The sequence below is a fragment of the Camelina sativa genome, chromosome 17 (genome assembly GCF_030686135.1).
Source record: "Camelina sativa cultivar CO46 ecotype springtype chromosome 17, ASM3068613v1".
NCBI classification, from domain to species: Eukaryota; Viridiplantae; Streptophyta; class Magnoliopsida; order Brassicales; family Brassicaceae; genus Camelina; species Camelina sativa.
In genome coordinates this window covers 29,601,802-29,617,944 of record NC_141896.1, presented here as the reverse complement: position 1 = coordinate 29,617,944, position 16,143 = coordinate 29,601,802, and the positions used below count along the sequence as shown (strand labels likewise).

Here is a 16,143-nt window from a genome sequence, read left to right as displayed (position 1 = left end):
TCTTGTTTCTATACTCTTGTAAGTTGAGAACAGAGTCTTTGTTTATACGAACATTGATTCTTATCCTCATTTCTAATAAAAGCGTATTCGTTTCTAATACTAGTGTGTTTACGTTATCATAAGTCGGAGGATGACTGGCAACCTCTCGTGGTCTCCGCCGGTAGATCCACAGTTTTCGGTATGTATTCTGTATTTCTACTCGTATAATTGAACAGTCACTGTAAAACACTTGTTTTGACAATGTTGAAGATGGTAATTTTTTTTTCATCCGGTTGTATGTCCGGCTTTGTTACAGACACCAATTTTAATTATTGTCTTGGGCAGATTTGGTTTTTTTAAACGGAGAAAATCACATACAGATTTGGTTGGTGTTTATATATCGACTAAGTAGTGTTCTATCTGTTTTTTTTAACTCAATTATACTAACTCACATAACCTTACACATCGATCCTTAAGCAGAGTCAGTTCTTTTTTGGAGTCAATTAATATAACTCACATATTTAGATTCTGTTCTCAATTTTCAAGAGAATACTCGTCAGAACTACAAATGTTTCATGGTAGAACGGCAGCGCCATTATGATAGCAGTACACCCAGCTACTCCTTACCCGAATTCCCAAGGTTTACGCAAAATCCAAGCAATCAACACACCCGTAACGGTAGTGAACCTCAAAATTCAGATTCACCATCAACTGAGAATGAGGAAAGAGATGTAGCTATTCTTACCGATGTAAATGATTTGCTATGTGCTCCAGGACGCACACACATCCCAGTCCTATGTCCAGACCATGAAGGAATAGCTACATGGTAAACCTTGAAACCTTTTAGATGATTCAGATTTTGTAAGATTAGAAAAACTATTTGACTCAGTTGTTGATCAACTACATAATGCAGGTTTAGACATGACTCCACCGGTAAGATTACGAAGCAAATCCTCAAGATGCTGAAATCTTATCTCCCTAAGCCACATCCAACATATCGGTCTCTCCCACCAAAAATAAAAAACAGATGGTTTAGAGCATTTGCGGTAAGTATATCCTTTCTTTGGTAGATGTTTAAGTAAGATATAATTTCTTTGTGGTTTCTAATTAATTATGTGGTCATCTACAGCAAGAGTTCAACTGGGATCCAAGCATTACAGAGTATGTTCGCACACACTACAATAAGCAAGCAAAATCATCTTTTAAAGCAAATGTCTGTGACTGGAAGAAAACATGGATAGATAAAGGTCCTGCCAACTTACCTGATTGGATGAAGGCAAAGAAAAATCTCTTTGACGGTTACATCAAGATGTGGACTGATGAAAAAGCCAAAGATATTGCAGCCGAGAAATCTATCAATTGGGGAAGTAAACAGGGTGGTTTAGGGGTTGCTAAACACAACAACGGTACAAAAACCTATGAAGGATGTTGGGATGAGATGGTAAGTACCTCTGTTAACGTTTTGCAGGTTTCATTCAATCATCAGTTCTGATTTAATCAATATAATTTCACTTAGGTCGATAAAAATTTTATTAGTTAGCTCTAGTTTTATGATTCAATTTACTTCAGTTTTAGAATCTGATTTGAAATGCATAGTTTTCTGTTTTTACCACTAACTATGGTTTCTGTTTTTCCTAAGACAATTGAACTAGGAACGGAGCCTAATATGATTCATTTCATGGAACAAACACACTTAGACAAGAAGACCCGAACCATTAGCGTCAAGAAAAAGCAATATCTTTATAAGGCTGCTAGTCAAGTGGAGCTCATCCAATCTCAACGCCAACCTGATGGTGTTGCTTCAGTTCAGCCAGACCCTCTTACAACAGAGGAGATTAACTCTATTATGCGTAAAGTAAGTTACTCTTATTCCCAAACTTATTAATTCTTTCATTTTCAGATTATGCTAAGATTCTACGATATACATCCAGTGAGATTAATTTACATGTCTTGGTTTCAATCTATAGGTTGTTTCAAAGGTTAGAGGTAAATGTTATTGCTTTGATAACCTTTTCGATGATGGATGCTCGTCTTCGTCTTCAGCTCAACGACAGATTCGTAAACTAAGAGAGGAGATTCAAACTTTGAAGGCTCGTGAATTAGAGAAGGACACTCAAATCGAGTTTCTCATGGGATGCAACAAGCTCCTCCTAGGGCGGTTTCCTGATCTACGTCCACCTGCCTACCCGGTGACACCAACCGTGGAAGACGATGATGAAACGCAACCTTGAATTTTTCATAACATCTTGTAAAAAGTACGTTTATTGTATGGATGTTTATTGATCGTTTCAGAGTAATGAAGTATGTATTGGGTGTTTTGTTAATCAATTTTAATTTTATAAAAATGCAAAACTAATTGGAAACGAGAACAATTAATAGCGGGTTTGATCATTGTTGACATTCTCACTTTGATTTCAAGTTTTTTTCTTTTCTTTTCTTTACTCCCAAAACTCAATTTTCTTAGAACTCTCATTCATTCATTGTTCTCATGCTTTCTAACATTCACATACACCTCCTTATAACAAGGTTTTTCACATGTACATATTTTACTCAAAAGCTCTAAACTTACAACTCTCCACTAGGTCGGCTGCACACACTACAAGTCAATATCCTAGTTTGGACTTTTAACAGCTACCATCAACTTGTACTGACTCTAGATTTAGACTTAACTAACTTAGTTAAAACTTAACAACACAACAATATAACCAAGTGGGTCTTAACTAAACCCTTTAGCAATTCTTCTTTGACATGGGCCTTGACCACTCATACACCAACAGACCCATAACACATTACCTCCTTGACTTCTCCTCTTTCACGATACTTCTTCTTCTTCGTTTAGATTCTAGGTCTTGATGCAACAGTTGAGTTCTTCTTTGCAGTATCAATCGGAGAGTTCAATCTCAACAATCATGGAAAATAGAATGAAGTTTTGGTAGATAAAGAGAATGAAGTTTATGAAGGAATCTGGAATGAAGTTCTCGAAGGAAGCTTGAGTGAAATTTCCGAAGGAACATGGGGTGAAAAACTTTGAAGGAAAACATAATGAAAAGTGTAGAAGGAAAATATATATCGACAAAAAAAAATTAAAGGCCCATATGATTTTGTTTTTCACCCTACCCATTAAACCTGAAGGTTTTTTTTTTTTTAATTTTGAAATTCTACTTAAAAGAAGACGCTGCGACAGAAATAATGGCCTCTCACTGTCGCTGAAAATTTCAGCGTTCAATTTAAGAACAGTATTTTCCGTAGCTTTGATCGCTGCGTCTTTCTGGAATTAATTTTTGTCATTAAAATAGTGTATTTTTCAGTCATCGTCGCTGGTCTCGCGACAAGGAAAAGAACACACTCGTATCACAACTCTCTTAACAATTACAATTATGGATTCCAGCACATGACAATTTTGCCTCTTGCCCGAGTTACACATTACAATTTCATAGTTTTTATAATCCCATAAATTTTAAGAATCAGTCATAAAGATTTGGTCATTAATTTCTAATTTTATTATTTTGGACAAAGACTTGTTTTCATTAATCAAACTAAACAAGGTTTATAGAAGCCATAGGAGCAAAGATAATGAAGCTTAACACAAAGTAGAAACAACATCAAGAGAAAAGCAGCGGTACATAGAAGTAGCTAAATTAGTTCGATGAAATATCTATGAGAGTTTGTAGACCAAAGCTAAGAAGCAAATTGGCGCGAGTGATAACACGGTTTGTCGAGTGTTCATCCACGAAAGAAACGTTGGATAAAGTAATAGACATAGTCAATAGAATAAGTGAAATGATAGTTCCATGGCCGAGATTATCGCCGGCACAAGAAGAGAAGGTTTGAGCTGCTCATCGGCAAGGAGGAGGGTGAAATCAGTTCTATGAACGGTGATGATTGCTTGAAGAGGTTTCAGTAATCACTACTCCTTGGAGTTGGGGTCATAATGCCCTTATTCTTCAAGTTTTTTGGTGTGGGAACAATCTCCCTGAAATTGATGATTTGAACTTGAAAGGACTCGTTAAACACGGGAGATGGGGAGATAAAATCGAGGAACCTTCGGTAATCACCACTCCTTGGAGAGGGGATCATAATGCCGATCATTCTCAAGTTTCGGGTTTTGTGAATAATAGCCTTAGATTTTTTTTCAGCACTGCTTGAAAAAATTATTCAGAGGAAGCAGGGAGAAAAATTTGGAAAAACGGTAATCACAGCTGCTTGGAAACGGGATCATAATGCCGTTCTTCTTTAATCTTTTAACATGGGGTTTTAGGGTTAATTTCCATGTTTAGTTGAAGAATATTACCAAAACTAAAACTCGTAAGCCAAACGTTGAAGAGCATATGTTGGTTTTTACTAGCAACAAAAGGAATCAATGAAAAAGAATGGTTTTGTGAAGAAAAAGATAAAACAGATCTGGGCCAAAGTGTATAAGATGTTGGATCACATATGGGCTTCGACAAAATGGACCAGGGAGCAAATAGGGAAGTAATGGGCCTATCCCATTAAGGGAGATCATTGAGGTATCTAGAGTTTTGCCGCTCTTTGTCGTCATCCTCAGAAACGGAGCGGCCGGCGGTCTTAGCCTCCATTGTAGAAGATCTTCTTCCTGATAAAAGCACATGTGGAGTGAAAGCCTTACAACTACCGCTGTCCAATGAGCAGATTCGTCGGAGGAGGTCAAGAATCCAATTCTGGAGGATCCGAGAGATGCGATGAAGCTGGTCTCAGATTTGCAAGGTGAGGTGCCGCTGGATTCACAGAGATTCTCTTTTCCCCACTTTAGAAAGTATGATACAATCAGAGGATGAGTCAGGAAGAGACTTGCTGGAATTTGCATCCTTCCTTCGTTGCTGATTTTGGGGTCATTCAGGGAGAGAGCTATAGCAGAGAAAGGATTTGGGATTGGAAGGAAATTGCACAAAATAAAACCAAATAAAAGTGTTCAAAGGTTTAAAAGAGGGTGAAAAGGGTTAAGGGGCTTTTATAGACCCCGACGCTGGCGAGCACCTGCTCTACGGGTGCCGGAAAGCAAAAAGGTGAATGGTGTATCGATTTCTGTGCATGGTAGATTTTCAACTTAGATGGATTTTTATTGTTATTTTATTAATAAACTAAATTCCATTGGATAAGGTTAAGCTCTATGCTGTAACGCCCTGACTGTCACCTTGTCTAGTTGGTCCTATGTCCACTTCCAGCCCATGGGCCTACTGATTCTAGGATTTTTGTGTGTCTATCGTAGCAGGTTCAATTAACCTTATGTAGTTGTAGTACTTAACGTGTCAATCCAGTTGGGATGATGCTATCATTCAAGATGCAATCACGTAATCACAAGTTAAGCTAATTCTAAGAGTGGTGTTTTAATCTGACAATCCTAGAATGATCAGAATGCAAAACGAAAATGAGCTACAGAACTAGAAACGAGAATGCATGACAAGAAGCGAAAATGAATGAAAACAGAAACGAGTCTAAGTATGACCTAAGCAGCAATAACCGAAACAGGCTCAGGGATGCAATAAATATCAGAAAGATAGAAGTCCTAAGGATGGGAGGAATTTATGTCGGTGGAGTCTCCTAGTCTATAGAGTGTTTAACATGACAAAAGCAAACTATCCCTAAAAAATGTACATCACGACTTAGCTAATCCAATCTCTTGAGAGAAGCTACCCAAACTCAACCACTTCCAAACCTAGCTCTCGCTAGAGAAACATGATCAAGCAGGCATGACAAACAAGTTCATTCACGTCAACAAACATCTTAGACAACTAATCTCTTAGGCTAGGAATGTAAGTCTCTAGCACTAGTTGGTTAGACATCTCATCAAACACCTTTTGGGTGTGGAAATGTCTAAGACATAGTTCTAGTTGATCAGAGTGAAACTAGTATTTCTAACTCTAGTCCAGAAGGGAATCAAACAAATCTAAACTTAAACACCCTACATACTAAGATCCTCCACCTAATCTATCTCATCCTCAAGAACTTTAACACTACTCGGATGTAGAAATCATCATCAAGGATACAAACTCAGCAAACATTGAATCAAGCATCATCAGATAGAAAAAAATGAGATGAACAACTTTGTAGAATAAATCAAATGCAAAAACTGAATAATCTCAAAGATATCTGATTACAAAGTCTCAAAACGTTTTAGGTGCTAGATAAACCTTAAGGAAAAGAACAAGATAAAAGATGTCTTGGGCAAACATTTAACAAAATATATATATAGTCAACCATGGAAAGCCCTAAAACATAAAACGACAAGGTAAAGAGTCGGTTTGGGAATCTCCTGAAGCGTGTGAGACAGAGCGTCTTTCTTCCTGACATGTGCGATCGAGTCGGTGCGCGTCGAGTGGTGCGGCAAGGCGGCTCGAGCTGGGTCGAATGATGCGCATGATGAGCGGCTTGAACGGGTGGCTCGAACGGGTGGCTCGAGTGATGCGATTATGACGTCTCCTAGATACCTGAAATACTCCGAAATGTACAATGTATACAAAGATGATGCAAGAACTACCTAAACATGCAAAGTGTATATAAGAGGCTAGAAAATGATGCAAAACAACTAGTTATCCTAGCTAAATGTATGACAAATACATGCTAAGCAGAGGCAAAATATAGACATATCAACTCCCCCAAACTTATTCTTTGCTTGCCTTCAAGCAAACAATCAAGAACAAAGTATGGAAGAGAGGTGTGAAGATGGGGTCTCAGAACCGAAAACATGCTGAATAAAATAGTTAGAATCAAGGTCCTTGTTTTTAGTTCTATGAGGAAATGCATGGTGAAGGAAATTTATTTAAAAACTTTAGACAAGTTCATCACAACCTGAAACGATTCCAATCTTTAATCTACACATGCAATCATATCAATCATTCTTTTTAACATTCATTAATAGAGAACCGTGAATCAAGTTATGCAATGTCATTGAACTCATTTGGCTAGGGTGAATGGTTGGAGACGAAGATGGTCTCCTTCTCAAGTGGTTTTATCAATACAGAACAAGGTTCTCTCATGAAAAGGAGTTGAGCTTAAGAGAAGGTTAAAGGTTGAAACCAATTGATACATACAAGAGCAGTGCCCTGTCTACCCTTCATTAGAAACATCATCCCAAATTTATTCTCTTACTCTTCGCACTTAGTCTTAGGAGGAGTTCACTTCTTATCATTCTAGCAGATTCGGAAATCTTTATTATCACTATGGTTCTTTTTCTTTTCTTCTAAGAACTCTAGACATCTTTGCATTTTTACTTTCTTCTCTTTGTCTAATCTTTTTATTTTATGCACAGAACCAATAACTGTTTATACTTTGCTCAACCCAAATCCTTTACTAGACTTGTAAACTTTGAAAACACATCCCCCCTCCTAAACACTTTATACCCTTTACTTTCTTTTTTACTCTTCACTTTTCTGCACAAATCCATACCAATTACCCAAAATCGAGTTCTCACCTAGTTCTACTAGTCCGGATAACGTGAACTAGAACTACCCAGGATCCTACTCTTGTCGGTTAGAACCTAACACTTTCTAGTAAGCTTGATGAGACCATGGACAGCTCAACCAAACCACACGAACCTGAGGAGCAGCTTGAACCAAAGGAAGCAGCGGAGGAGCAGCCTGTACTAGCGGAAGCAGCAGAGGAAGCATTGATCGTCCCGGCGGGTCCTCTAACAAGGTCACGGTCCAAGAGGTTCAACCAAGACATCAATGGAGTACTTAAGGAGTTGGACAAGAAGCTAGAAGACGTGGCTCAAACAACTTTCACAATGCTCACAGCTCAAGGTGTTCGGTAAAGGGTAAAGTGTTGCTTTGGCGTTCTTTTTCCCTTGTCAAGTTTTGTCCCATTGGGTTTTCTTGAAAAGGTTTTTAATGAGGCCAAAGTAACATTTTTAACCTCCCTTTGCCAAGCCAATTCGTGGTCCAAGGCCCATTTCTTTATCTTTGCCCATTTTTCTATCTCTTTCTCTTTCAAACAATGCATTTAATGTTTTGTCATTTCCTAGACATCTTGCATGAGCTTGACCTTGTTAAAGCTCTTGCAAGACTTTCTAGGGTTTTATTCCTCTTCTCTCCTTCGTCCCCCCTTCTCCTATAAAAAGACAATGTATCTCTCATTTGTTTCTCATCAAACATTTTGTAACACCCAATTTTTATGGCATGTCACAGGTTAACTTATACCACAAGTAAACCATACTTAACCGAAAATAACCGAAAAATCCAATAATTCAATTTAAACGTCTTTCAAACCATCCTTTAAACGTTAAATTGAAACTAACAACCAGTTCGATAAATCCAACAGTGGAAAATAAAAGAATAATCTCCAGCTCCTAACACCAACACCAACTCTATCATCTACTCCTCATGGTTACCTGCAAGAGAAAGAGAGGGATGAGCAATCTAAGATTACTCAGCGAGGGCAAGCCTTAGGGCTCACGAAGTCTTCATACACAAACATGCTTAGACCATCACAAAGTCTAAACCTAAGACAAGCAATCAATCACGTGTCAACGACACTCAAACATCAAACAAATGAGACTACGTCCCATAGACAACGCTGTGCATTACGGGATTCCTCATGCTTTCGCACTTCTTCCTGCACATTTCTGTCGCCGTGCATTACGGGATTCCTCATGCTTTCGCACTTCTTCCTGCACAGTTCTGTCGCCGTGCATTACGGAATTCCTCATGCTTTCGCACTTCTTCCTGCACATTTTCATTACCGTGCATTACGGGATTCCTCATGCTTTCGCACTTCTTCCTGCACTTTTTCACTTGCGTATCCGGATTCCTCATGCTTCTCGCACTTCTTCCATGCACAACGCGTTGGCTCGTCAGCCAATCCCGATCTACCCGCATTCCGCGCCCGTAGACCACCACACAACTACAAGGAAAATTCCTTGTAGGACTCTCTGCGGCTCACCCGCTTCTTCGTGCCTCTTGGCACATTTTCTACCCACACTCAAACAATTTACTTTATCATACAAACATGTATATCACACACCACGCAATCCGTTTTAAATATCTAGTTCTTTTAATTTTCAAATCTTATTACTAGTTCTTTTTTTCCTTATCTTTTATTTAATAAAAATATATTATATATATTACTATACACTCAACAATCAAATAAGATTATTTATATATAATCCATAGGTATACTTGGTTTAACCTTAAACTAAGTAACTATCTAAACATATCGGCATATGAAAAAGACACCAACTAGTCCTCACCTTAGCAAAATGGGTTGGTTCTCGGGTAAGACCAGCAACAACAGAAATCCAATCCAACAACGACATTGATCTCAATCTGCAATATTATCAGATTACCCGATCAATGATTATATTCCAATATTAATCACTGATTTAATCTAATAACTGAAACTGACTTAATTGTGCTGGTAATTCACAAATAAATTAGTTAGATGTAGTTTAATAATTAAATCAAACTAACGATCTAATAATTTATATCCCACAATTTAATTCACGTACGACCACATGCTCTCCGTTTAATACCACTTCCTAAACCAGCCACAACACACGGTTCAACAATATTAATTTAACGAACGTCATTGACAACATACGTAAATAACCATGCATGACACCACAACAACTCATGCACGTACGTTCCATAACTTCCTGGTTTAGTGGTTACGTATTAGTTTAGCTATGAACGAGCAACACATTGCAACAACAACAACACGAGACATAGAGCTTGGTCGTTACCTCGTTCTGCAACTTTCCGCGACGGCTTAACTTGACGAACTGAACGGCGAAGTGGAAGACTCGGCAACACAGATCTGCGGTGGTTCAAGCTTGGTGATTAGATTGGTTCCAACAATCTATGAAAACACAACATAGTTCTCGGTTTGGTTCACGGATCTTACCTCTCCGGTGAAGACGTTTCACACGGCGGCACAAGCTGAGCACGGTGAAAATCTCCAGTGTCTCTAGTGGTGCTACAAGGGTTCGCAACAAGGTTCGAGTTAGGGCTGTTCCCAAAACGATACAAAAACTAAAGACTCGAGTTATGCGGAGGCTTACCGTGGAACGTGACGGCCAAGGGTTTGTGAAGCTTGTCTCGAAGTTTGTCCCTTTTTTATATACACACGCGGGGAGATTAGGGTTTGGTTTGGGCTTGGCTCACTAATGGGCTCGGTTTGGGCCTCACGGTTTAATTCTGGAACCGGGTCGTTACAATTCTCCCCTACTACAAAGGAATTCGTCCCCGAATTCGGCCCGTCATCCCTTTTGTCCATAAAAAGTTCTGGATAATCCAACCGCATTTGCGTTTCTGATTCCCTAGTATCCTCCCGGATCCCGTCTCTTTCCCAACATACCTTGACAGACTTGATTACTTTCCCTTGACTTTCCGTTTCCTGACGGTCCAAAATTTCCACAGGTTTACTCAATGCAGTTAAATTCCGGTTTAAAGCTGCCGGCGGATTCGGTAATACTAATTCTGGTTCTCTAACAACTTTCCGCAAAACTGACACGTGGAAAACATCATGGAAATTAGATAACTCCTGAGGTAGTGCTAAACGGTAAGCTACAGCCCCAATCTTTTTTGTAATCACATATGGTCCCATATATCTTGGCTTAAGCTTCTTTAACTTCCGGTTTTTATGCGCTCCTCTGAATATTCTCATTTTTAAATACAGTGCATCACCAACGGAAAATTCTAAATCCTTCCGATGTTTGTCTGCATAACTTTTTTGCCTGTCATGGGCTTCTTTAAGCCTGTCCCGAAGCAGTTCCACTTGCTCTATAGTCTCTGTGACCATCTCGGGCTCTAGGTCTTCAAGCTCCTTTATCTCTTTTTCTCTTGAGACATCAGTTCTCCGCCTGCTCAATGCGTTAGCTACCAAATCGGCCTTTCCCGGATGATAGGCAATGTCCAAGTCGTAATCTGCGAACAACTCTACCCATCTCCTTTGCCTAAGGTTGAGGTCTGATTGAGTGTATATATATTTCAAACTTTTGTGGTCTGTAAACACTTGAACTTTTTCCCCATACAAGTATGATCGCCAGATCTTTAAAGCGAATACAACTCCTGCCAACTCCAAATCATGGGTAGGGTAATTAATCTCATGTGGTCTAAGCTGTCTAGATGCATAAGCGATGACCTTTTCGTCTTGCATCAACACGCAGCCCAATCCCGTTCCTGACGCGTCTGTATACACCACATATGGTACCCCTGGTTTTGGTAGTACTAGTATAGGTGTTTCCGTCAAATGCCTCTTCAATTTCTGAAAGATGCTTTCACACTCCTCGGTCCACTCAAACTTCACATCCTTTCCTGTGAGTCGAGTCATAGGCTTAGCTATGCTAGCAAATCCTTCCAAGAATTTTTGGTAGTACCCTGCCAAGCCCAGGAAACTACGGACCTCAGTAGCGCTCTTAGGCGTTGGCCAACCACTTATCGAGGCTATCTTTTCTGGATCCAGCGACACTCCAGCTTCTGAAACAACATGCCCCAAAAACCCAATCTTCCTTTGCCAAAAGCTGCACTTACTCAACTTCCCATACAGCTGTTGTTCCCGCAGTTTGTCCAACACTATCCGTAGGTGTTCCTCGAGTTCCTCACGGCTTTTAGAATAGATTAAAATGTCATCGATGAATACTATCACACACTTATCCAAGTACTCCCGAAAAACATTATTCATCATCTTCATGAACGCGGCTGGTGCATTAGTCAACCCAAACGGCATTACTACAAATTCGTAGTGTCCATATCTCGTCCGAAAGGCCGTTTTCCTTATGTCTTCCTCTGCTATTGAAATCTGATGGTACCCGGATGCCAAATCAATCTTTGAGAACCATGAAGCTCCCTGTAGCTGATCCAACAACTCATCAATTCGAGGCAACGGGTACTTATTTTTGATGGTAACCTTATTCAATCCCCAGTAATCAATGCAAAGTCTAAAGCTACCATCTTTCTTTTTCACAAATAGCACTGGTGCTCCCCACGGTGAACTACTCGGCCGAATGAACCCTTTATCTGTAAGATCCTCCAACTGACTCTTCAATTCTGCCATTTCTGCAGGTGCTAGACGGTAAGGTGCGCGTGATACAGGTGCCGTCCCAGGCTCTAGTTCAATAGTGAATGCATCTCCTCTGCTTGGTGGCGGTCCTTTTAAAGACTCAAAGACAGCGGTCCTTTTAAAGACTCAAAGACGTCCGCATACTCTGCCACTATAGGAATATTATCAACTCCAAGCTCCATCTCCTCCCCCACTACAGAAATCGTAGCTAGAAAGGCATCATTTCCTTTCTCTATCAGCTCCTCAGGTTGCATCATGGATATGATGGAAAACCCTCCACCCATTTTTACGCCTTGAAATGTTATCTTCCCCTCCGGTCTCGAGAGATGCACACGTGCTCTGTGGCAATCCAATACAGCTTGGTGCTTCTTTAACCAATTCATCCCGAGAATAACGTCATAATGATTAATCTCCATTTCTGCAAGAATCCCGACCAGTACTTCTCCGTTTATCATGATAGGAACATCCTTGTGAACTCCGGTAGAACCCAACTTTTCCTTTCCCACAGTACCAATCCTCTTTGCCTTTGGGATAAATTCACCATCAAAGCTCCAATTCTGAGTAACGCCTGGCTTAACACAACTGAGGGTAGCTCCAGTATAAAATAGGGTGTAAGCATTCCATCCTCCCACTAAAACCAATCCTACACGGTTATTCTACTTCTAAGCAAACAATTCACAAGCAATAATTCTTGAATTTACCAATCATAGAAAAATTAAAATAGCACTGGATAAGTTTGACATTTACTTACCAGTGATTGGCTCATTGTCCTCATCCTCCTCAGTCTCAGCCATCATCACACGAGGTCCAACATTTTGACGTTTTGGAGGTGGTGGCAACTGCTCTCTAGGACGATTGTTGACCTGCTGTCTCCCAACTTTTCTCGGGCAAAATCTTGCAATGTGTCCTTCCTGACCGCATTCATAACAACTCTTGATGGTCCTAGTTCGAGTACAATCCTTCAGAACATGACCCGGCTGGTTGCACCCGAAACACATTAATGGAGTTCCCACAGTTGTTGCATCCCAAGTCCTCTTATTAGAGCTAGAACCCTTTGCAAGTCTCGCCTGTGCTGCCTTGTTCTGACTCATCTCCTTTTCCAACCCAATCTCTAAATTAGCAGCTTTCTCTACAAAGTCAATCTTACTGCGGTAGTCATACATCTCACATCGATTCTTGAGCTCAATCCTCAAACCTCTCAGAAACCTGCGAATTAACTCATCCTCATTCATGAATCTGCCAGCAAACCTGCTCAGTCGATCAAACTCCCTGTCATACTCCCTCACAGTCATGGTGCCCTGACGAAGTTCCAGGAACTCCTCCTCCATACGATCCATAGCCTCTCTGGGAAAATACTTACTTGAGAATTCGGTCTTGAAATCTGCCCAAGTCAGCTCATATCGTCCATGTGCCTGGTCTACCACCTTCTCCCACCATACCAATGCCTCATCCTTCAGATACTGCACTGCCAAGTCCAAGTGATACTCATGCGGACACCGAGCATTATCAAAATTCCTCTCCAGTCTCTTCCTCCAATTGTCAGCATCAATAGGATTAGACTTTCCACCAAAAGGCTCCATGCCCATGTCCTTCAAATTTCTCATGGCCTCCTAGTATGACGGACCATGCACCTGGACCAGCGGTGGAGGCAGTGGTGGTTGCTGAGGCGGGACTACCCTTTCTGGTGCATCATGTTGTGGTGCATCCTGCTGCGGTGGAACCACCTCTGGTGCTCCTCTCAAATTTGGCTCCCTTTGCATGAATTCCTGGAACCGGCGAAATTGCTCAAACATAGCCATCTCATTAGCTTCCCCTGCTCGAGCTACATTAGCATGCACGACTTCCGGCTGTTCATCACGCACTGGGCTCTCAGCCCTCACACTTGGCTACACTCTAGCTGCGGTTTTCCCTCCACGTTTTGGCGGCATCTGAATACAGAAACAACAAACGAATCAGCCTTCTTCCACAGGACTGCCTTTCCGGGGCGAAACCGGTTTGACATAACCTGGCTCTGATACCAAAATTGTAACACCCAATTTTTATGGCATGTCACAGGTTAACTTATACCACAAGTAAACCATACTTAACCGAAAATAACCGAAAAATCCAATAATTCAATTTAAACGTCTTTCAAACCATCCTTTAAACGTTAAACTGAAACTAACAACCAGTTCGATAAATCCAACAGTGGAAAATAAAAGAATAATCTCCAGCTCCTAACACCAACACCAACTCTATCATCCACTCCTCATGGTTACCTGCAAGAGAAAGAGAGGGATGAGCATTCTAAGATTACTCAGCGAGGGCAAGCCTTAGGGCTCACGAAGTCTTCATACACAAACATGCTTAGACCATCACAAAGTCTAAACCTAAGAAAAGCAATCAATCACGTGTCAACGTGAGACTATGTCCCATAGACAACGCTGTGCATTACGGGATTCCTCATGCTTTCGCACTTCTTCCTGCACATTTCTGTCGCCGTGCATTACGGGATTCCTCATGCTTTCGCACTTCTTCCTGCACATTTTCATTACCGTGCATTACGGGATTTCTCATGCTTTCGCACTTCTTCCTGCACTTTTTCACCTGCGTATCCGGATTCCCCATGCTTCTCGCACTTCTTCCACGCACAACGCGTTGGCTCGTCAGCCAATCCTGATCTACCCGCATTCCGCGCCCGTAGACCACCACACAACTACAAGTAAAATTCCTTGTAAGACTCTCTGCGGCTCACCCGTTTCTTCGTGCCTCTTGGCACATTTTCTCCCCACACTCAAACAATTTACTTTATCATACAAACATGCATATCACACACCACGCAATCCGTTTTAAATATCTAGTTCTTTTAATTTTCAAATCCTATTACTAATTCTTTTTTTCCTTATCTTTTATTTAATAAATAAATATTATATATATATATATTATTATACACTCAACAATCAACTAAGATTATTTATATATAATCCATAGGTATACTTGACTTAACCTTAAACTAAGTAACTATCTAAACATATCGGCATATGAAAAAGACATCAACTAGTCCTCACCTTAGCAAAATGGGTTGGTTCTCGGGTAAAGACCAGCAACAACAAAAATCCAATCCAACAACGACAATGATCTCAATCTGCAATATTATCAGATTACCCGATCAATGATTATATTCCAATATTAATCATGGATTTAATCTAATAACCGAAACTGACTTAATTGTGCTGGTACTTCACAAATAAATTAGTTTGATGTAGTTTAATAATTAAATCAAACTAACGATCTAATAATTTATATCCCACAATTTAATTCACGTACGACCACATGCTCCCCGTTTAATACCACTTCCTAAACCAGCCACAACACACAGTTCAACAATATTAATTTAACAAACGTCATTGACAACATACGTAAATAACCATGCATGACACCACAACAACTCATGCACGTACGTTCCATAACTTCCTGGTTTAGTTGGTTACGTATTAGTTTAGCTATGAACGAGCAACACATCGCAACAACAACAACACGAGACATAGAGCTTGGTCGTTACCTCGTTCTGCAACTTTCCGCAACGGCTTAACTTGACGAACTGAACGGCGAAGTGGAAGACTCGGCAACACAGATCTGCGGTGGTTCAAGCTTGGTGATTAGATTGGTTCCAACAATCTATGAAAACACAACATAGTTCTCGGTTTGGTTCACGGATCTTACCTCTCCGGTGAAGACGTTTCACACAGCGGCACAGGCTGAGCGCGGTGACAATCTCCGGTGTCTCTAGTGGTGCTACAAGGGTTGGCAACAAGGTTCGAGTTAGGGCTGTTCCCAAAACGATACAAAACTAAAGACTCGAGTTATGCGGAGGCTTACCGTGGAACGTGACGGCCAAGGGTTTGTGAGGCTTGTCTCGAAGTTTGTCCCTTTTTTATATACACACGCGGGGAGATTAGGGTTTGGTTTGGGCTTGGCTCACTAATGGCTCGGTTTGGGCCTCACGGTTTAATTCTGGAACCAGGTCGTTACACATTTTAATCAAAAACCTTTTTTCTACTTGTTTGATCTGAGAAGTGTGTACAGTAAAAACTCTATAAATTAATAAAGTCGGGACCATGAAATTTTATTAATTTATAGAGGTTTTAATTTATCGATAAATTAACAATT

The 16,143-nt window shown here is 40.4% G+C and overlaps 1 protein-coding gene across 1 annotated transcript; it reads right to left on the bottom strand.

Annotated features, from left to right (window-relative positions):
- Positions 1-10,767: 10,767 nt before the first annotated feature.
- Positions 10,768-15,880, bottom strand: LOC104759750 (uncharacterized). Its single transcript, XM_087493872.1, has 5 exons — positions 15,853-15,880; positions 15,697-15,768; positions 15,536-15,609; positions 15,042-15,118; positions 10,768-14,252 (listed from the first exon to the last, which is right to left on the bottom strand). The coding sequence occupies exon 5, from the start codon at positions 13,596-13,598 to the stop codon at positions 12,738-12,740; it is 861 nt and encodes a 286-aa protein (XP_087349998.1). The 5' UTR covers positions 13,599-14,252; positions 15,042-15,118; positions 15,536-15,609; positions 15,697-15,768; positions 15,853-15,880; the 3' UTR covers positions 10,768-12,737.
- Positions 15,881-16,143: the final 263 nt, after the last annotated feature.